This window comes from Callospermophilus lateralis, chromosome 13 (assembly GCF_048772815.1).
Source record: "Callospermophilus lateralis isolate mCalLat2 chromosome 13, mCalLat2.hap1, whole genome shotgun sequence".
Classification (NCBI taxonomy): domain Eukaryota; kingdom Metazoa; phylum Chordata; class Mammalia; order Rodentia; family Sciuridae; genus Callospermophilus; species Callospermophilus lateralis.
The window spans coordinates 31,896,071-31,919,557 of record NC_135317.1 but is presented as its reverse complement, the minus strand read 5'-3'; the positions used below and the strand labels follow the sequence as shown (position 1 = coordinate 31,919,557).

At 33.4% G+C, this 23,487-nt stretch overlaps 1 protein-coding gene across 8 annotated transcripts in view; it reads right to left on the bottom strand.

The window, feature by feature from the left end:
- Positions 1-23,487, bottom strand: part of Arhgap21 (Rho GTPase activating protein 21) — a 136,874-nt gene that overhangs the window by 6,684 nt on the left and 106,703 nt on the right. For 5 of the 8 annotated variants that reach the window (XM_076832275.1, XM_076832276.1, XM_076832277.1 and 2 more), the window contains 15 exons: positions 15,531-15,689; positions 15,320-15,422; positions 12,867-12,903; positions 10,528-10,653; positions 9,290-9,574; positions 6,814-6,878; positions 6,599-6,738; positions 5,914-6,056; positions 4,972-5,127; positions 4,798-4,876; positions 4,231-4,304; positions 4,064-4,153; positions 686-811; positions 469-510; positions 62-167 (listed from right to left, as the gene is read on the bottom strand). In XM_076832275.1, the coding sequence (XP_076688390.1) occupies positions 62-167; positions 469-510; positions 686-811; positions 4,064-4,153; positions 4,231-4,304; positions 4,798-4,876; positions 4,972-5,127; positions 5,914-6,056; positions 6,599-6,738; positions 6,814-6,878; positions 9,290-9,574; positions 10,528-10,653; positions 12,867-12,903; positions 15,320-15,422; positions 15,531-15,689 (1,731 nt within the window). The remainder of the gene's footprint in view (positions 1-61; positions 168-468; positions 511-685; positions 812-4,063; positions 4,154-4,230; positions 4,305-4,797; positions 4,877-4,971; positions 5,128-5,913; positions 6,057-6,598; positions 6,739-6,813; positions 6,879-9,289; positions 9,575-10,527; positions 10,654-12,866; positions 12,904-15,319; positions 15,423-15,530; positions 15,690-23,487) is intronic. The other 3 variants (XM_076832281.1, XM_076832274.1, XM_076832280.1) reach the window with 1 other exon arrangement.

Here is a 23,487-nt window from a genome sequence, read left to right as displayed (position 1 = left end):
CTTTCATGTTACAAGAATGTAGCTTTTAACCTAGACACAATATTGCCCAGGCAAGAGTTACCTGATACATCTCCAGGGGAGACTCCTGTCCTTCCAATGTTGGTGAGTAAATGATCTATGTTTGGCACTGGCTGGGAGTCTACTGTGTTTTCCTCCTGCACTGAGGTCTATGGTTAACAAACAAAGATCTCTTCATCATCTCTTCAAAGATATTTTAAAATTTAAACAACATTTTAGTAAAAAATACATTACTGAAGGAGCGCTTATGCTTAACATTTTTATATTGGTTATACATCATTAACTGCAAAAAAAGCTTCATATGATCAGAGACTAAGGAGCTAGAGACCTGCTTCCAGGATGCAAAGCGGGCAATAGCATACAAAGCAGGAGGCTGACACTGTTGTAGCATCAGGATCTTGAATCCCAAATGAAAATAACTGAGTGCAAATGCTGCTGCACAATACTTACAAGAGGCTCTTCAGCACCCTCTTCCGTGAAAAACCAGTCATGCTAAAATTTAAAATAAAAGAGGTGAAAAGAAAAATTAAATAATCCCCTAAATATACTTTATATCTTGGAGGATAGTTTTTTTTAGACAAAGGAAAAAAAAAAGACCAAATTCTATCCTACCAAGTATCAGCTGCTCATGAAAATGAATGGTCTCAGAGATGAAGAGTGAACTTACATGCTGGATGAGTGTCTCTACAATCTTGTACTGGTCGGGCATGTGTGTGACCATGTGGGTCATGTTGTCTTCTGATGTTCGCACTAGAGTTGGACCAAAAACAATTGCTAGGTTTCTTGGTTCCATCTGAAAGAATAAATGATGGTGCAAAATTTTAAAAAAAAATTTTAATATAAAAATTCCCTTTGCAGGTCTGGCACTTTAGATCTAAAAAGTTATTTTTGATAGAGAAAAAAAATACAAAGCAATTTTTTTAAATCCTTTGTAGTCCTATCACAATTTAGGACATTGCCTGACACTGCTGTTATCGTCTGGATCTGCAGGCAATAGGGGTTGATACTGCTCATTTCATAATTCAACCTTATTATAATTGAGTGCTATTGTCTTCCAGATCATGCACAGCCACTGAACTGACCTGAATATATACATTATTCTCTACCTTAAACTGAAATCACTCTGAAGAAAGGGAGTGATTGTGGTATTCCTAGCTTCTGGTGTTCTCTTATTTTCTTCTCAGTCTTGTTGATTTCTGGAGAACTTTAAGGAGTAATGCCACAAAATAAGAAAATCATCATTTTGCTAATACTGTAACGATTACCACTGAGGAAAAGGATGAATAATTATGTCACCAAATATAATGTGTGGATTTTGTCTAGATATTTAAACAAATAACTAAAGAGACATTTTAAAAATGAGTCAAACAGAACATGAATATTAATATTCTAGTAAATTTAGTTGTTTAATAATGTGGTGGTGTTAAAAGGGGGAGAAAAACCTGTTTAAAACAAAATATTATTTTTCACTGTATACCGTATATATACATCACCTGCTCAAAAAGGTGATATGTAGCTGAAAAAGTGTAATGTTTCTTTTTCATTTTCTTGCTGGATAAATATAACATGAATAACCTTCTTTAAAATAGTGATAACTGGCTGGGAGTGATGGTGCATGCATGTAAGCCCAGCAGCTAGGGAGGCTGAAGGATCACGAGTTCAAAGCCAGCCTCCGCAAAAGTGAGGTGCTAAGCAACTCAGTGAGACCTTGTCTCTAAATAAAATGCAAAATAGGCTGGGGATGTGGGTGGTGGGTGAGTGCCCCTGAGTTCAATCACCAGCACCCCACACCCCCAAAATAGTGACAACTGGTATTTGTAGATATTTTGCTTTTAAGAGTACTCTTCAACCTTAGAAAAGGGAAGCTCTCCCATGTTCTTGGATAGGCAGGATTAATATTGTCAAAATGGTCATACTACCAAAAATGCTACAAAGATATAATGCAATTCTTATTAAGGTTCTGATGATGTTCTTTATAGAAATGGAAAAAGAGGAGGTCCAGAATAACCAAACCAATCCTCAAGGAAAAAAGTGAAACAGGAGGCATCCTTATACCAGACCTTAAATTATACTCCAGACCTTAAATTATACTACAGAGCAATAGTAACAAAATTGGCATAGTATTAGCACAAAAACAGACACAAAGACACATGGTATAGAATAGAAGACTCAAAGACAAACCCACATAAATAGTTATCTCATACAGACAAAGATGCCATCAACATACATTGGAGAAAAGATATCCTCTTCAAAAAATGGTGCTGGAGAAACTGGAAATACATATGTAATAGAATGAAACTGAACCCGTTTCTCACCCTGCACAAAACTCAAGTCAAAGTGGATCAAGGACCTATGCATTAGACCACAGATCCTGTGCTTACAAGAAGAAAAAGTAGGCCCAAATTCCATCATGTTGGCTTAGGAATGGAATTCCTCAACAAGAGCACAAGAAATAACATCAAAAATCAATAAATGGGATGTTATCAAACTACTAAAGCTTCTTCACAGCAAAGGAAACAAGACCATGAAGAGAGAGCCTACAGAATGGGAGAAAATCTTTGCCATCTGCACCTCGGAGCATTAATCCACAGAATATAGAAAGAACTCAAAAAACTTACCAAAAAAAGCAAATAACCCAATCAATAAAAGGGCAAAGGAACTGAACAGGCACTTCACAGAAATACAAAAGGCCAAATATATGAAAAAAATGCTCAACATCTCTAGCAATTAGAGAAATGTAAACTAAAAACTACATTGAGATTCCATCTCACTCTAGTCAGAATGGCAATTTATCAAGAATACAATTAACAATACAATAAGTGTTGGCGAGAATGTGGGGGGAAAGGTACACTCATACATTGCTGGTGGGACTGCAAATTGGTGCAACCAGTATGAAGATTCCTCAGAAAAGGTGGAATGGAACCACTGTTTGACTCCTCAGTATATATGCAAAGGACTTTAAATCAGCATACTATAGTAACACAACCACATCAATGTTTATAGCAGCTTAATTCACAATAGCTAAGCTATGGAAACAACCTATGTGCCCATCAACAGACAAATGGATAAAGAAAATGTGCTGCATACTACACAATGGAATACTACTCAGCCATAAAAAATGAAATTATGGCATTTGCCAGTAATTGGATGGAACTAGAGACTATCATGCTAAGTGAAATAAATCCCAAAGAACCAAAGGCTGAATATTCTCTGATATATGGATGCTAACACACAATGAGGAGGTGGGGAGGGGAATAGGAAAGAGAGTGGAATAAACTTGACATAATTTTCCTTTGTTTATATATACATACATAACCAGGGTAAGTCTACATTATGTACAACCACACGAACAGGAAGTTATACTCCATGTATCTATAATATATCAAAATACATGATACTGTCACATATAAGTAAAAAGAACAAATAAAAAAGGAGTGCTCTTTAGCCAGTTTGATGTATTTTTAGAGTTTTTGTTGAATTCTTAAACCTATTTTTGACAATTGGGCACGAAGCAATGAAGGATTGTCGCTCGTTCCCCGCAACAAGGGTACGTGGGAGACCAGCCTGTCGTCTCCGTGGCACCAGCTGTCGGAACCGCCCTCCAACAGAGGTAGTGAAGCGCACTAGACCAGCTAGTGTCTCTGGGGCTGAGCGAGAGGGTTCCATTCAACCTGGCCCACAATCACACCGAGTTGGGAGATGAGTCAACCGTGAAAGTGCAATAATCTCAACTTTATTGTGTCAGGGACAAGGTTATATAGTGATAGGAGGGACTAAGAAGAGACAGTAGCAAGAACCAATAAATGGCAGTTACGTCACTATCACTAGGCAGATTTCAGATTAAACCATTAGGCGGGGCTAAAGTCAAAAGCCCTCGAATGCCAATCCAGCCAGGTCACATATACGGAAATGCTAACCCATGAGGCCGCCTCAGCCAACACCCAATAATGGCCGCGGTCCCAAGGGAGATAAAAGGTCCCAACAAAGGATATCTTTTAAACTAAAGCCACTGAAATTATATTTCTTAAACATGCACTTCACATACCTTATTTTTTTCCGAATTTTCTGCTACTGTCTTCAGATGAGCCGAAAGAAACTTAAGGGTTTCATAATGATGTTCAGGCAAATCGTGGATCTGAAACATATTATTTTATGATGTATTCAAGTGTTGCATTTTAGTTGTGCCTCCCAAACTGAAAAAATAATACCTACTAGTCTTTTCAATGTTTTCAGCCGATCTAGAGGATCTTCTTTACGATTGGCTTCAATAAAATCAGCATATTTATCTGACAACAATAAGAACAATAAAACAATTTATCTTTAGGTAACCCTGTAAAGGTTTAAACACAATGAAATGTAGAAGATTCTCAAATAACTTGGCCTTCGAAATGTAAATGTCTACAAATTACATTTTAGATAAAGTCTGAAGTTTAAAAACCATATAACAAATAGAAGGAAATTTTCTGTTCACACAGCCTGTCCAATTTTCCCCCCAACAACTACAGTGGCCCATGTAGCATTCAAATTTCTGTAAAAGTTTTCCTATTAATGGTATCCTATTATGTGTGAAAACTTTTTGACTAAAACAATAGTGAACAGGAAAATATATTTTTTTCCTGAATGGAAATATTTTTAGAAATTCTGTTTTTCACTGTATAACTAAACACAACCTCCTTTTTCCTTCAACAAAACATATTTTTTTGGTTCCATCAGTCTATGGTTTTCTAACAGTTGTAATGTGGACTGTTCCTCTGGCGGCTTTCATGGGAGTTAACTTACCATTTGTGAAGAGAGGTTCAGGGAGTTTTCTGAAGAAGGATTTTAGTAAACTGCTTATCACATTCAAATCTCGCCATTTCTAGGTAAGGAAAACAGAAATACAGTATTTTTTGGTCAATATTAGCAAAGGGGGGAAAACAGATCAGTTATTCAAATAGAAATAAACAAACTTACATCATCTTGTATATCAATATCAGCCATTCCCTTGTTGAGTTCTTCTTGCATACTTGAAATGGCTGCATTATTTCCAGGAACTCTGTAAATACCTGTATATTCGAGACCTCTTTCTTCAACTAATTTGCAACATATATCAACTATTAATGGAATATACTGCAAAACAAGAAATAAACATTTTTATTTAACACAACACAAAAATTTATGTTCAGATAGTAGTTCTATATCACAGCTACAAGTGCCCTTTCATCCAAAAGGAAATATGTAAATTGCCATTATGTAAAACATAGAAAATATAGACATTCAGACATTGGGAATACATGGAACCAACAAGACATTTTTGAGAGAGTGGGAAAAGAATGAATAGGCCAACACAGAACATAAAAGGCCCTCAAGGGAGATAATCTAGAAAGGAAAGGAACAATTAAGGATGTAGAAACAGTTTAGGTGAATAAAGTCAAGAGAAGACATGGGATAGTGTAGATCAATCAACTCACAATATGCACCTTAGCATGGAGTTGTAAACAAATATACGTGTACTTAATCAGGTTATTGTCATACTTGTAAGATGCAAAAGACAAAATAAATTCATATTGACCCTTTTTGATACCTTTTTTTTTGGGGGGGGGGGCGTATGCTAGGGATTGAACATGAGACCTTGAGCTTGGAAGGCTACCAACTGGGTTATACTCCCAGCCCTCAGACACATTCTTATTAACTAAATAATTCTATTTTAGAGTTAATACATTGGAAAAAAGTATCATATATAAAATTACTTGATATATAAAGGTCAGAGTAACTCGTGGAAACTAAGGTCTGGATGAAGAGGAAAATGCTCAACAGAGGAAGCAGTCCCTATTATCTGAAAGGCTTTACACTCAGATCCTATAATTACAGATGAATGAATGAATTCAGGAAACCCAGCTGGTTGGTGTCTCCTACCCGATTAGTATGAGCTGGCGGACAATCATCCAGTCGGACGCCAAATGTTCCTGTAGCAGTAGGCTTTTTCTCAAATGTCTTTCTCATAATGCTTGGAATGCCTTTTCTCCACGTGCCTTTGTCTTTTGGGGGACTGGTATCATCTTTTGATTGTTATTGAAAATAAAATCACATAATAAAGAAAACAGAAATAAGAGTATTTAAATCATGACTCTAACAATCCTTTATATTAATTGGAATCTTCTTATGTAAAACACCTTGCATTTATCTAAAATATTTAAATCTCTTCCTAAATGGCCATTCCCTTTAACCTTCCATATAATGTAACAGATATCAATAATACTTCTTCACCCTTTTACAGTCCATATCATGATTTTCTTTAAAACAGCAAGGAAGTACAGTCAACAAAACTACTGGTTCCATTTCACAATGGTAGCATCGGCATCCTGAGTCTTTCAAATCTACCATGTCTCTTATGTGTTACATTCTCCTTTACCTTGTTTTGATTACAGAATCTGGTGTCTTGGGCCTCACCTTAAAGGTCCCATTAGCCTATACTAGGTCTCTAAGCTAGCTGACACTGGGTCTGAGTCAGTAGAAATGGTACAGAAAAACATGAAAATACCTTTAAGATCCCAATTTTAAACACTTGGTTAAATTTACCCAAGAAAGCTAACATCAGTACCTTTGCTGAGAAGTTTCCTTTCAGATTCTTCCTTTGGAGAATGTGGGCTTTGAGTCTTTGGCTCTGATTTAGCACCAAGTAAAGTTTGCCTGATGCTGAGACTCTGGCGAGGTGTTTTTGGCAACTGTTCTGCTTTGCTGCTAAAAGAAATAAACATTTCTTAATGGTTTCCTATTTTACATCCAAATTAACTGTAGGCAGGAAGGGATTCTCACCTCATCAGATTGTTATATTCTTTTATTCTCCGACTAATTAAATCCCTGTTAGTAACTCCAGTGTCCTACAGAATAAACAGAAGGTAATATTAAAAAGTCAATTCCAAACATAAATAGAAGATCCTTATGAGTGGGGCCATTTTAAAGTCTCTATATAACATCACAATGTGAAAAATGTTCCAATTACCTCCTGACATTGCCAAAAGATTTATTTTCTGTATTCACGCAATAATTAGAATAGTTCCAGCAGGTAAGAAGTTGTTCAATACTTATTGATCTGTCATTCTAAATAAATGGCAGGGCAGCAGAGTTTAATATTAAATGATCAGCACTTATTACTCTTGAATAAAAGATGGAAAAATACTGCCAGAATTTACTAATTAATAATTTGTAGGTATTAATAATTTGTAGTAACAGTGAGATTGAGGGTCAGTTAGTATCAGAAGGGGCAGATTATCAAGAACTTGTTTTTTTAACCTCAGGGGGTTAATGTTTATAATATGATAAATCCAAAGCTGAACATAATTTTTTCCTAGTGATTCCAATTATACATTGATGCGTATCCTCAATTTTTTTAGCTTATTCTGCTTATAATGAAAGACAATTTACAAAGAATTTTGATTGTTTTATTCCAAAGTTTTCAATGGACTTTTCCAATGGATCAGATGAGTAAGATCTAGAATAAGATTGCCTTAATTTAAATCCTCTTACATTAAATTTGTAATCCTGAGGAAATTATTTAATCTATATTTGACAGTTTTCTTATATTAATAGGACACATTTTATATGATTGCTAAGATTAATTCATGTAAAATGTTTATAAATGGTGTCTGCCAGGGCTGGGATTGTGGCTCAGTGGTACAGCACTTGCCTCGCAGCCTTGCATGTATAGGGCACTGGGTTCAACAATGATGATTGACACTGAGTAAATGTTTATTAACTGCCAGGCATTATGTTACATTCTTCACAAGCAGTATCTCCATCAAACCTCAAAACGGTTGTTTCAGTTGAAATCATCTGAAGGAATTTTAATGATATAGCTGGTATTTATTAAATGGGAACTCCTTTAAACCATTACTTAAAGCTGAATCTACATCTGTGAATTATTCTCCCTGTTTCTTTTACAGAATTTAGGTCTGATGTTGTCTACAGTAAGCGGTGGCAAAACAAATGTTGTGTTGATAAAGATCTGGTATTAATTTTTAACTATCATCAAGGCAGGGGGAAAACTACCAGAGGAAGAAGCAACAGGCACTTTTCCTCATGGTATTAAGTTTTCATAATTTGAATTATATTACAATGAAAATGATTAAACTGGAGAACATAATTTGTATGGCTTTACAAGGAACATTCTGAATAATGTGAGCAAAAGAAAAGAATCTGGTGTGCTTTGGGGGGGTCAGGACATAAAAAGTGAGAATAATGTGGGAGGAAATGAAGGAAAAAAAAGTAGTACTCTTGAGCAAAAGTTTGATTTCATCATTGCTGGGGTTTTTTTCCCCACAGAGTTTATAGCTATATACCTTTAAAAACTATCTTTACTACTGAACCCTGCTATAAACTCCAGAAACTTTATTCCCTGTTAAAAATAAAAGCTGGTTTATAATTTTAGATAATGTACATTTTCTTAGAAACCAACTACTATACTACCCTAGGCTATATTTTTGCCCATACAATTCAATTAACAAGAATCATGCCAGTATCTCTGCCTTTATATAGTATTTTTTTTCCCCACAGTATTGGGGATTGAAAACAGGGGCACTCCAACAGTGAACTATATATCCTCAGTCCTTTTTAAAATTTTAAACAGGATCTTGCTAAGTTGCTGAGGCTGGCCTTGAATTTGTGATCCTCCTGAGTCACTGTGATTGCAGGTGTGTATATTTTCATATATGTGTATATTGCAGGTGTGTAACCTAAGTCCACAATAATTCTGCTTTTGAAAGCAGAGAACAGACACAGAAGAATTTGGACATAAAGGTTCAATTAACCCTCTCTATCCACAAGTCCCTCATCTGAAATAGACTTTTTTTCTTATTATTCCCTTAACGATACAGTGTAACAACGATTTGCTTAGCATTCACATGGTATTAGGTATTTTAGGTACAAATTTAAAGTACACAGGATCATGTTTGTAGGACATACGCAAATACTATACCATTTTATATAACAGACTTGAGCATCTGCAGATTATGGTAGCCAGGAAGGGTCCTAGAACCAATCCTCCACATGTAGCAAGGGATGACTAAATGATCAGGACTAAGAACGTGGGTCTCCTACCTGTGGTTTATTGCTTCTGAGAAGGTCTGCAAAATATGAATAGTCTATGTTTCTAGTTCAGTAATGGAAATTTTTTCAATAAGTGAAAATAATCTAATAAGGTACACTTGAGCTTTCATTTTGATTGTCACATTTTTTAAAAAACATTATAATGTGCAATTTTTACTTAAAAAATGATCAGATTCTTAACACCTACCTCTTCGTTTAGGTTGCTACTTTCCTGGATAGTCTTGATCCATGCTAACATATCATCTCTGTCTTCTGCCTGAAATAGACATTCACAATCGGATGTGGTAAGTCGAAACACATTTTTCCTCTTGGTCTCACTGTAAGAGATGTCTATCAGGCAAGCATTAACACTGATGGGTTGCTCTTCCTCAGAAGGAGGCATCTGCTCTCTCTTATCTTTGTACAAGTACAGAGAATGGCCCCGAAGTACAACATACATCTGTTTCCAAGGACGAATACTTCCACCAACACGCTGGAAAACACAAATCATTCCATGAATATATAACATACGGCTAAATCTTTGTGACAGGATAAGCATATTAAACAACACCTTTAACATGTGCATACAGACACAAACACACACCTAGTATAGAAGGTGTCTAATTTACCTTAATATATGTTTTGTATATATAAGCAAATTAGGCAATGTATTCATATCAAAATTGAGGATAGTGAAATGCTAACTTTAGTTGGGAAGATAAAATGAAAAAAAAATTAAAGTTTTGCAAAATATATTTAAAATGCCAAGGAAGTGAAAAACTTAAAAAATCAATCAGAAAAATCTCTAGATAAAGTGGATCTTAGCTTAAAAATGATAAACATTGCAGAGAGATTTCCAAAACGACATGTACAAATGATGAATTAAGTTACCAAAGTTGATCAACTTTATATGTATGGCAAAGCAAAAATATCCATATCCAAATTAAGTCCTATAAAAAATTTTAAACTCTTACAATATTAAAATGTTCTCATAAACAAGCTGACAAATATTATAGGAAATTCTTTATTATATTTGGAGTCTACCTGATGAAGCATATATTGGTATTCATTTATATAACCTAATATTTGTAAAATAAAATAAGAAAATTATAAAGGCAACTTAACAACAAAAATTATGAATAGGAGAAATGCCACTTCGTAAAGGCCTACTCTGTCATTATCTATGGCTAGTAAACTAATAAGAGAGTTCCTTCTTATTTTTACCTTAGCAGAATATAAGAGAATATATTCTACCTATTGTGAATACAAAGACTAAAATATAAAAAAAAAAATCAATAATTAGAATTTTCTTAAATAATCTTCCCTTTATGTAGAAGGAGATATTTTTCCCTTTAATCTGGACATCTTTTCATTTTACACATAATGCAGTGTGTTTTGTTGGGGCCTGCATTCCTGACATTTACAGGAGCTGAGTGAACTCACTACCTTGCCCTTATCGGTGACAAGTGGTCGGAAATGGAGCCACCCTTCTTTTGCAGCATCACTGAAAACCTCTGAAGAAGAATCTTTTCTGGATCCAGAGTCTTCTGATGACTTTTGACTATCTGTGATCTACAGAAAAAGCCAAGAAAACATAGTCAAATGTCAGCTTTTTCCTTTATAAATATTTGTATGCTTGAAGTTGCTTTGCCAAAAGTCTTATGTTCCAAGTGAAGAGCTATTTTTGGAAGATCCTAACTTCCTAATTGCATAAGAAATATTTCTAGTCTTATTTAAAAAAATATTATTAAAGTCATCTGAAGGAATTTAAAAATATAAACTGATTTTTCCTGCTTTCATGAATTCATATTTTAGCAGGAAAAAATGATCAGTTTGAGATTTATGACAACTGAAAAATGAAAATAGCAAGATGCAATAATCAAGGACTGAGTAGCAACTATAAGTTGGTGGTGCTGTGGCAAGGCCTCTCTGAAGAAGTAACATTTAGATGACATCTGGAGGAAAAAAGAGCCTGCCATAAAAGGCCAGAGGGATAAAAATTTCAGGGAGAATGTATGTTCATCATTATTATTTTAAATATCCACTGTTCAATGTGAGTTACTAGATGTTTTAGTTTAGGGTCCTTAGGCTATGGTAGGATAAGTAAAGGGAAACTGTTAAAAAGTGATGAAGCAGGAAGTAACATTATGTGTTCACATTTAGTTAAATTCAAAGATTTAACTGAATGCTACACAAGAATGGATTCTAAAAGGGCAAGACGAAAAGATGAATTACGCAAGTTATTGAAGGAATCAAAGTGACAGATGAGTGGCTTAGATAAGTGAAAAAAAGGGAGGTATGCAAAGATTGAGGGTATGTTTTAGAGAATAAATAGGATTGATGTGGGGGGAGAGTGAACTAAAAGAAACAAGACTAATTCCTAGAATGTGGCTTGAGCAACGGTGAACAGAAGTGAATTTATTCAGATGGGGAAAACTAAGTCTGAGGCAATCAAGATATATTGCTCATGTAAAGCTTGAACTATTCATTAAAAATCTCAATGAAAATGTCATATAGGCAGTATCTTACATGAGCTGCAGTTTGGGGAGAAGGTCAAAGCAACACAAATACTGAGATACCTCTGTGTAAGATCATCAAAGAAATCAGGTCAAAGCAACACAAATACTGAGATACCTCTGTGTAAGATCATCAAAGAAATCGGGGTAGATAAAAAATGGGTAAGAACAAGCTCGAAGCATTCCAACATTGTACATGCTAGGCATGAACAGAACAGCCAGTGAAATAGAGTTAGAGATAAAAGGAAAGCAGAAACAATGCTAAGATGGAATCCAACACACGGAAGTATTTCAAGAAGGGAGTGGAAAATTGTGTTGGATAATATTGAAAGGTCAAGTAAATTAAAAACCAAGTAATCGGGGGCTAGGGTTTTAGCTCAGTGGTAGAGCACTTGCCTAGCATGGGTGAGGCACTGGGTTCAATCCTTAGCACATTAAAATAAATAAAGGATTGTGTTCATCTACAACTTAAAAAAATTGAAAAAAAAAAATAATCATTAGTTTTGGAACTTGAATTGTCTCCAGTGACCTTGGCGTGGACAGTGCACTGAGAAGTAGAGAACAGACAATCTTTTCAAGGAGATTAATATAAAAAGTCGAGGTGAAAGAAGGAGTGCTATCTAGAGGAGAGAGTGGTTTCCAGAAGGTTTCCGCTTTAATGTAGGGAATAGTACAACATAACTATTATACAATGGTGAATGAGCCACTGGAAAGTGATTCTACAGAGGAAAAGGGGGCATGAGTGAGTGATGACTCAATCCAAAGGCCGTGGGTACTGGTTTTCCACAGGATAATGTGTATCAAGTAAAAAGATGTTTGAGATAAGGAAGGCAGAAAGTGTGGGCATAAATGCAGGTGACAGATACTTTTGGAGATGGTAAAGAAGGAAATTTCTGTCTAGTCATTTCTATTTTTCTTAAGGAAGCATGAGCGAAGGTTAGAGAACAACAGACAGAGGTGGGCTGAAGGAAAAGGGTGGAGGGAAGTCATGAAATAATTCTAAGGAGAGAAAAATAAACATACAACAAAATACAGAAGGATTGCTGGTAAGTTAGATTGGGGGCCATAAATTGAAAAAATCAGCAGTGTGTGAATGTGTGTAGAAACTAGAAACATTAACATTTTCCAAAATGTAGTCAACAGTTACAGTATAAAAGTTATATGATATTTAAATATTAAATATCCAGTGGATAAAATATTTCTTTATGAAAAGTAAACTACTAAGGTAATATTTATTTGCTTGATGTTTTAAAAATATTGAATACTAACCTTGATGCCCTTCAGGCTAGATACATGCTTAAAGGATCTGTTGGAAAAGAAGTGTATTTGCAATTAGTACAAAAACACTTTAATGTAAGAATTTGAAGACTAAAAATAACCTTTTAATTAAGGAGCTGATATTTTATCATTATCATGTTAAAAGTTCATTATTCAATGTAAATGAAAAAAACCCATAATTTTATAAATACTTAAATTTTCAACGTAGAAACTTTCTTAGTTTATTTGGCAAATTAAAACTGTTTCTATGTAAAGTGTGGGATTTTCTTATCTAAGATCAAAGGAAAAAACCACTCAGGATAAACACTTGTCTTTCTGTTATTAGTTCATAGTGGCTATGAAGCTAGAATAAGGATTTCCACAATACTAATTATGCTCTGTAAGTAGCTGGTGCCAGCAGTCATCTAAGAGCGTGATGCATCTCCAAACATGGAGCTGGTGGGTATCCTGACCTGTAAATGCAGCACCCAGAGCACTGCCAGGTGATTCCAGCCCAGCACTACCCTCATGCCACAATGTAAGTGCTTTCAAGAAGGTGAATGACAAATATTGTCTCCAGAAAGGCTTAAGGTGACAGGTCAGCATTAAAGTATTCAAAATAACTTTTCAAAATTCATTTACAGAACTCAGAATTTTAAGATATTACTAAAAATGTCACTATCTCTCCTCACAGAAACCATAACAATCAACAAGGTAATTAGCAACAGATATACAATCTTGAATAGTATGGGGGGATACTACCTCTAAATTGAAGTATACAAAGAAGGGTGGCTAAATGCAGTTAAGTACAAAATGGACACAGAGAGGACACCATTTGTTATATATCTCAAAACTGCAGTTTATTGTTTGAGAGATCAAAACCAACCTCTCCTTGTTTGGAACAAGGAAAGGCTAGAGTCAGTGACAGAAACTTCAGATATGAGAAAAGAACGAGGAAACAAAATCCTGTTGTCTCTGTAGGAAGCAGTGAGCAGCTAGTGTAGGACAAAGGAGACTGAAATGTGGCAGTTACTGACATCTTTCAGTGAGGGGAAACTAAAGGCTAAAATAGCTCCCAAATCCAACCTGGGATCATTAGAAAAATTCCTGCTGGGCTAGAACACTGTGTTCTGGCCATACTTCACCACAGTGGCTGGCCCAACATTATAATGAAATAAAAATCTAATGAATACTTCAGAGTATGGTTATACAAAGATAATTTTAGAATCTGGTATATATGACCAGATGGATAAATTAATTGAATAGAGACCCAAAATAAAATACAAATAATTTAGTGTGTAATAAAGATGGTGTATCAGTGGGAAAAGAATGAATAGTCACAACAGATGCTTTGGGGACAACTAGAAAATCAAAGTTGTAAATATACAAAAAAGAAACACATAAGTAAACATTGTAAAATTTCATAATTCTGGAGTTAAGATTGACATATTCCATATGATTCAAAACCCCAAAACCATAAGCATATTTCCTAAATTTAACCACAGTAAACATTTTACATGTTTTTCATAGTTAAAAAAAAAAAAAGCCAAATAAAAATTCTGAATTGGGAACAGACTTGTAATGCTTATTACTGGAAAAGTGATAGTTTTGTTTAAATTAAGGTTATGCAGAAATCAATAAGAAAAACCAGCAGAAAATGGGCAAATGATATGAAAAAGCAGTTCATAAAAAATGTTAAATATATGAAATGATGTTCAATTGATGTTTCAAATTAAAATATAATATAAGATTATTTTTAAAATAAAAATATAATACATTGCATTGGTGAGTAATGGAGACTTCTATACATAGTTGGTGGGAATGTGACTTGATATAATCTTTATGAACAGCAACTGACAATAGATATTAAAATAAAAATATATACATATCCCTTGATGTACAATCCTAGTAAGACTTATTACTCAAACATGCTAAATTGACTTTGTACAATATAGTCAATGAAGTATTGTTGAAGCATAAGATTTGAGCAATCTAAATTTCTACTAATAAGATCTAGATTATGGATTAAATATTTTCAGTGGAAATATAAGCAATTATGAAAAAGAGTGGCAAGAATATTGAACTACAGGATCTCTTGATCCATATGCTCACCAACTCTATTTATCAAAATAATTAGAACACAAACACGTGTAAGTGTATATAAGTGATTTTATACATGGAATAGCTCTAGAATTATACACAAGAAAATACTATCAGTTATGCCTGAGTGGTAGTGAGAGGTTGCAGGTATGTGTATATATCCATACCATGTTTGTGTATTACTGACTTAAAAACTAAAAATCCAATTGGATATATTACCAACTAACAACTTTGATTTCATTTTTGCCTTTCTAATGACATGAAATTAGAAAAATCTAAGGTGTTAAATTCCATATCTATATGCCAAACTTATATTGAACACCCATCCATATACAAATATTTAAAATAGTACACCCAAGACTTACAATTTTGCATCTTCTCTATAATCATCCAGACCCTCATCATATGATTTTGATCTTTCTGTTTTTGAGTTGGGCTGGGCATCCAGGCTAGGTGGTCCAACAGATTCTGTAATTAGAACCCAATATTCATACATTTACAAGTGGTTTCCAGATTCTTTTAATGGTGAAAAGATCCGTTTGTTATATGATTTGTATAATCACTCTCTAAATGTACCTTGGTCGTGGGACAGCTGACGTCGAATTAAAGGAGCAGAAGTTGTGAGACTGGGAGGAACAGTTGCTATTGAGGGGACTTGACAGGTAGAGGCAGAGATAACAGCAGAAGCAGGGATATGGGCAATATCATGATCAATGCTAGGGCTAGTTGGCTCATCTATAAGAAATGGGAAGATAAACATTAGAAATATTAAAAACTCAAATGTATTAGTAATAGCCAATAATCATTACTACAAAATAAAGATTTCTTTTTAATATTTTTTTAGTTGTTGATGGACCTTATTTTATTCATTTATTTATATGCAGAACTGAGAATCAAACCCAGTGCCTCATACATGTTGGGCAAGTGCTCTACTACTTAGCCACAACCCCAGCCCCCAGATAAAGATCTTAATACTTAACCAACAAACCACACACAAATTATATATCTGATCTGCTAAAAATATTTACACAGCTTTTACTCCAGTAATTTCAAGTAATTCTCAGAATACAGCATAACAAATATTTTAAGTGAGTTGCTTTATCTACCAATCGATAACCAAAGTACCAAAGTTTATAGGTATTCAGAATTTAAACTTACCAAAGTAGAGCAATAATCATACAGTACCCTAAAAAAATACTTTTCAAATTTTAAATGCATTACAATTAATTAATTCAGAAAGCTAAGAAAGGTAATTTGGATAAGATTTACCTTTCAGTGTTTAGTTCGTTTCTTCTTCCCTCCCTACCACACAAACGCATCTTCAATTTTTGTTGAAAGATAATAAAGCTCAGTCTGTAGCTGTGGCTATTTTAATTGGTACCTTTGTGTAAACCACAAAAGGCACCCTCTTTCTCAGGTAGATGTTAGTTTTGATCTTCCCCATTTGCCTTCTTGAGCAGATACCGTTGTACCCTTGTAAAAAAATGAGTATCTCCTAGGTACTATGAATTTTAAGTTTCCCCAAACCTGTCTCTATCATATACAAATTCACATGCATGCATAACAGCCATCATATAGCCAACTTACTATTAGCACCATTACAAATACTTTGTATTATTCCTTCCTGTAATACTTGTGAAATCATAAGAAGTACTATTTCACAAAGACCAAGACAGATTAAATAACTTGTATAAAGTTTCAAAGCTTTAGGATGGAATTTGAACCCAGTTTGATACCTGAGGTCCTGCTCTGTTTGTCTTTCCTTTGGTAAACTTTTCAAAAGCTTAATCAAAATTTATAAAAACACTAGAAGTATAAATTCTAATATTTGATGTCAAGAGAATGTAATTTAATAGAATAATGGAACTATAATCTTTAAAATTAAATGTCTTATGATACCCTTTATATTACAATGATAAAATGGTTTTAATTTTTTAAATTCTAATTTGTTATATATGACAGCAGAATGCTCTCAATTCACATTACACATATAGAGCACAATTTTTCATATCTGGTTGTACACAAAGTAGTCACGCTATTTAGATCTTCATACATGTACTTGGGGTATTGATGTCATCTCATTCCACCGTCTTTCCTACCCCCATGCCCCCCTCATACTCCATTCCCTTTTATTCTACCTAGAGTTCCTGTAATCCTCCCATGCTTCCCCCTCCCCCAACCCCATTATGAATCAACATCTTTATATCAGAGAAAACATTCGGCATGTTTTTTTTGGGGACTGGCTAACTTCAATTAGCATTATTTTCTCCAACTCCATTCATTTACCTGAAAATGCCATGATTTTATTCTCTTTTAATGCTGAATAGTATTCCATTGTGTATATATACCACATTTTCATTATCCATTCATCTATTGAAGGGCATCTAGGTTGGTTCCACAGTTTAGCTATTGTGAATTGTGCTGCTATAAACATTGATGTGGCTGTGTCTCTGTAGATTTTTTTTACTTAAAAGATCAAGCTATTGTAATTCTGACCAAATTCTAAGACTCCTGTATCACCCTAATGATTAGCAGTATTCCAACAAGGAGAGCTCATGACTATAAAAGTATAACATTTAAGTTTTATGCTAAATCAGTAAATTCTGAACATCTGAAACTTGTTTTCTGGTTTTGTAATTTTTATTAAAAGCACCTTTACATTTTAGCAAAAGAAAACATTATGAAAATCTTCAGGTCACTTTTACTAAGTATATGACAGTTTAACCAATAATTCTGTCTCTAAAAATAAGGAGATAAGTGAAGTTTTTAAACTAATTTAGTGAAGATAAACATTTATTACTAAAAATTATAGTATTTAAAACTATCATTAAGATTTAAATTATCAAAAATTTAAAAGTTTCTTCATATTATAGACACAGTAAGAAGGTTTTATAAAGATTCATAAATACTACAATGAATAGGAAAATACCATATTGTCTAGAAACGATCTGGCTTATGCAGTGTAACTGTATAACAGTTTAAAGAGATTTTTGTAGCAAAAACATTCAACTCACAAAATAGTTTACATGAGAGCAACTGAAAAAAATTGATAAGAAGAGAAAGATATAAAAACCTATTTTTAGGGGCTAGGATTGTGGCTCAGTGGTAGAGCGCTCTTGCCTCGCACGTGTGAGACACTTGAGTCCAATCCTCAGCACCACATAAAATAAATAAACAAAATAAAGGTACTGTGTCCATTTACAACTAAAAAAAAATTTAAGCCAATTTTTAAAAAATTGACAATATATTCCTATAAGATAACATTTTTCAAAGCCAAGAAACTATCTCTGGGCATATGTGGTCATCTATCTATTAAAGGGTGCCTATGAGATGCTGTGAAATAAATCTTTTAGGAGAATAATGACATGCCTTGTGAAGTAATTTTAAAAATGTGTATTATTTAAAATAAAACAGGGAATGAAATTACACTGTACATGGATTAGACATTAAATAAAATTTCAAAGGCAAGTTTTTTTTAAAAAAAATGAGTCTGGATTTGCTGGTGGTATTCATTCAACCTCTTTTGACTTACTATGTTTTGGAGGCTATTGTTTAAAACTGACAGATGGTTGTACACATTTATAAAGTATAACTGATGCTTTAATACACATATACATTGTGTAATGATCAAATTGGGGTGATTATCCATCATATGCATTTGTGGTAAGTACATTCAAAAATCTCTCTTCTAGCTATTTTGAAACATTATAGTCACTCTACTGTGCCACAGAACATCAGAAGTTATTCTCTTTGAAACTGATCACATTACGTTATGTGTTAGGTATGTCACAACAAATTCCACTACTATGTGTCGCTGTTATATACAAATAAAATTTATTTTTTTAAAAAAGTGATTCCTTCTATTTAAAAAAAACTCTGCATCCACTGAAAAATTTTCCCCCTTCCCTCATCACTCCCTGGTCTCTGGTAACCATTATTTTACTCTCCACTTCTATAAGGTCAACTTTTTCATATTTTACATATGAGTAAGATCCTGTGGTATTTATCTTTCTGCATTCAATGTATTTCTCACCTCAGTATAAGATGGCTATTATCAATAAGGCTATCAAGGCTGTGGAGAAAGGGGAACTCTTGACAGGAATGTAAATTTAGCACAACCATTATAGAACAGTGTGAAGTTCCTCAAAGATCTAAACATAGAATTACCATATGATCCAGTAATCCCACTGGTGCGCATATATCTAAAGGAAATGAAATTAGTATGTCAGAAAAATAACTGCAATACCCATGTTTACTGAGCACTATTCACAGCAGCCAAGATTTAGAATCAACCTAAATGCTAAGAATGATGAATGGATACAGAAAACCTGAACACTATTCATCCAGAAAAGGATGAAATCCTGTTTATTTGTCATGAAATGTATGGACATGCATGACATTTTATTTATCAAAGCAAACCAGACACAGAGAGACAATTACTGTACAAAAACACATTTTTGAAACACACTGAATTTAAGTAATTTTGGTCTTAAGTATGTTTCCAAAAAAGGGGTACAAAGAAACTCATCTTTTCTGGAGAGTAAGACTAAATAGAGGAAGCAGGGGAGAAAAGACACCATTGGAATTTACCCATTTCATTACTATTTGTATTCTTTACAATATATGCCTTTTATTAGAGTGTTAGAAAAAAAGAAAATCTAGGTATACTTCTAAAATATACACATTATCTCATATTTATGAATTATAATAATAAATACAATTCTTTATTGCCTTGGAAAATATAAAAGCTTTTCCATTGTATTAAAAATGCTATTTTTGTTGTGATTAATCCAAATTTAAAATCCTAATAATAACACACATTTAATTATTTAATTACCATGTGTAGATTATGTAAAAACAAAAATTCAGGTTTATCTAATTTCCCAAGGTAGGAAAACAGATAGTTGTTCAAAGGAAAAATAAGTCCACTGGGTTGTCATGTTTTCAATTTCTAGATTTTTAAATAATCAAACTTATAATTCACAAATATGTGTTTTACATGTTTTAGTTTAAATGTCTTAATGTAGTAAATGACATAACTAGAATAAAGATGACTGATTATTTTCAGAATATTTGTATTGACAGAATATTTTAGGGCTATAAGCTTGCTATTATCAAATCTTTCCCATTAAATGGAATTATATAATCAAAGAACTGGGGTTAAAAATGAAGACTTAATTCACTTTTTTCACTAAAAACCCCATAGCTCTTCATAACAAACAGAAGATTGAGGACATTGATGCTATTATGTATTTTTTTAAAAATTCAGTGTCATTGTTTCTTAACCTGTAAAAAAGTATAACACAATGTTCAAAAATTTTCTTTTGAAAAAGTGTTTTCCACAAATAACATGTATCACATAAATCAATTTGGATTTTTTTCCAAATGGAGATGTAAAGTTATTATTTTGCATTTATTATTTATGTGTGACTAAGAAATATTTACTATGACTTTTTACCAATTAAATGTTCTAGAAGGATAGCTAAGATTTCACAAATGAAGTTAAAAACAGAAACATACAAAAATTAAGCAAACATTGTGAAATTTTATGTATGACTGTTAAGAGTTATCAAGCACCAAATATAATACAAATATTAATTCAAAATGGATTAAAGACTTAAATGTAAGACATGAGACTATTAGAAGAAAGAAGAAAGCCCTCCAATGACATTAATTTGGGCAAGAAGTTTTTGGACAAAGAGCCTAAAATCAGAGGCAACTAAAGCAAAAATAGACAAGCTTAAAAGTTTCTGCATAGCAAAGGAAACAATCAAAGTAAAAAAAGGCAATCTACAGAATGAAAGAAAGTACTTGCAAACTATACATCTGACATGGTATTAATACCCATAATATATATGGAATGCAATAGCAGAAAACAAATAACCTGTTTGAAAAATGGGCTTGCATAGACATATTTCTTAAAAGAAGACAGAACTACCATATGATCCTGCTTTCCCACTACTACATATATATCCAAAGGTAAGGAAATCAGTATGTCAAACAAACATTTGCACTCCTGTGTTTACTGTAGCACTATTCACAGTTGCCAAAATATGGAATCAATCTAAGTGTCCATCATTGAACAAATAAATTTAAAAAATGTGGTATATGCACACAACAGAATACTATTCCCCCCCCCCCCAAAAAATGAAATTCTGCATGTGTAACAACAAAGCTTCGGAAGACATTGTGTTAAATGAAACAATCCAGGAACCCAAAGACAAATACCAGCTGAACTCACTCACAGGTGGAATCTAAAAAGTTGATCTCAAATAAATAAATAAATAAAATAAAATAAAATAAAAAAATAAAAAGCTGATCTCATAGAAGTAGACAGTAGAATAATGGTTACCAGAGGCAAGAGAAAGTAGAGGGTACAGGAGGATAAGGAGAGGATGATCAATAGATACAAAGTTATAGTTAAAAAAGAGAAATAAGGGTAACTATGCTTAATAATGATAATTATATATTTCAAAATATCTACCTGTTTTTGAATGCATTTATCACAAAATGATATATGGATGAGGTGGAAATGCTTATTTGACCATCACACAATGTATACATGTACCAAAACATCATACTGTACCCCCAAATAAGTGTAATTAGAGTCAATTAGAAACGAAAGCAACAAACAAAAAGCATGGAATGCAGTTTGTTTCTAGCTCCCTTTGACAAATATGCATATGTCCTCCTAATACCCAGTGTCCAGTACTGCAGGTTGGAACACAAAGGAAACAAAATCCTTCTAACATGAGCAGAGATAGGAGGATTTTTTCTCACAGATAAAGAATCACTCTAGAAAGAAGTATATAATCAATGTAGTTTAAATTTTATAATTATAGTTGAGAATAATTTTATACAATCAGTAGAATTATCAAAGTTTTCAATAGATTGTGGCAGAATAATCAGTTTCTTGATATAATTTTGTTTTCTATTTTACCTCTGCTACTTCTTCCCCAAATGACGTCACAAAAATTTAAGGTATATTAACATAATATTATTTGTTAAGTCAATAATAGAGTAAACTATAGATTGTAAGAGGCATAAATCTATACAAATTGGAAGAAATGATGACTAAAAATTATATATGCATTCCAAAAATGGTAACAGCTTGTATATGTATCTCTGTGTGTGTGTGCATATCTTTTTTTTTTTTTTTACTAAAAAAATGGAAACTGAATACTGGTTCAAAATTCCTGCCATAAAGGACATTCACTGCAAATGTCCTGAAAAGTCAATCTACACCTCCTATATCTGTTTAAAATCTTTGAAATTTTTCCTTGTCCTTAAAGGAAAAGGAGAATAAAAGCCACTTATAGATTTGTTTTAAATGTGATAAACATTCTTTCTTTTTGCCTTCCAAAGTATATGTTCTGTTTAAGTCAAATGACGTGAACAACAAGTATATAAAGCCAAGTTATCTTTTTTATTTTTAAGACAGCATCTCTTTTACCCAGGCTGGCCTCCAACTTCTAGTGGGCTCAACTGATTCCCCTGCCTCAAGTTCCTGAGCACAATTTTTACTACTCCAATGTCATCTGATTTTAACATTCTTATTATGTAGAAAGAAAATATGATATATTAAAGAAAATATGGTAAGATCTCACAAGCCTATGAAATATAGTCACAGGTGATAGGACTCTTTATATTTTAAAAGGTCATAAAACAATCATTAGCCCTCAGCTGCTTTCTATAAAATATCTATTCTAAATGATATATTAAGTTCCATCTATAACAAGCTTCAAGGTTCTACTATTCACTGAGCTTGGCCTTAAAGATACATATGAACATCCGATTTTGGTTAAGATTCCCCACAATGTTTACAACTTGAATATATCATATTTATAAAAATTCTAAATTTTATGGAACCTTTTCTTTTAAAGGTGATTTAGGTAATATAACCTGTTATTCTAATAGCGCAAAAGACTGAAGTTTCTCTAGAAAAGAAAAACGCAGAATTATTGCTCAAAGAGAAGCACATTATACTGTAAAATTATTGTAAACCTATGAGTTAACAGGGTGAGTAGAAGTATGCCCTTGTGGCAGAGTAAGGGCCTAATGTCATAAAACTCTGAAAGGTGCTCTTCGCAATGCCCTCTGTAGCAATGGTACCCTCAGTGGTGTGCTCTGTGGAATGACGATAGAGCCCCCATCTCTACTATTTAATTGTATGCTTTTAGGAAAGTTATTTAATCTCTCTATAGCTTAAAAGTTCTCATTTATCAATGAAGATAATAGTAGCAATGTTTTCAGATTATGTCTTAGAGCTGTACAGTAATTAAGAGAACTTTTTTGGGTTTTGCTATATATCTAGCCATCATTTCAAAAAAATATTCACTAAGTGAATGCCTTTTCTATGCCAAGCAGTGTTCTAAGGGATTGGGGACATCAAAGTGAACCAGAGATTAAAATTTAAATTTAAAATTTCAGCTTTCATGTACTTTTTATTTTGGTAATACAAAGAAACGTGATTAAAAGTACAAAACAGCCTCTGTGGGTATGTGTAGGGCACCTATTTTGGATAGGTTGGACA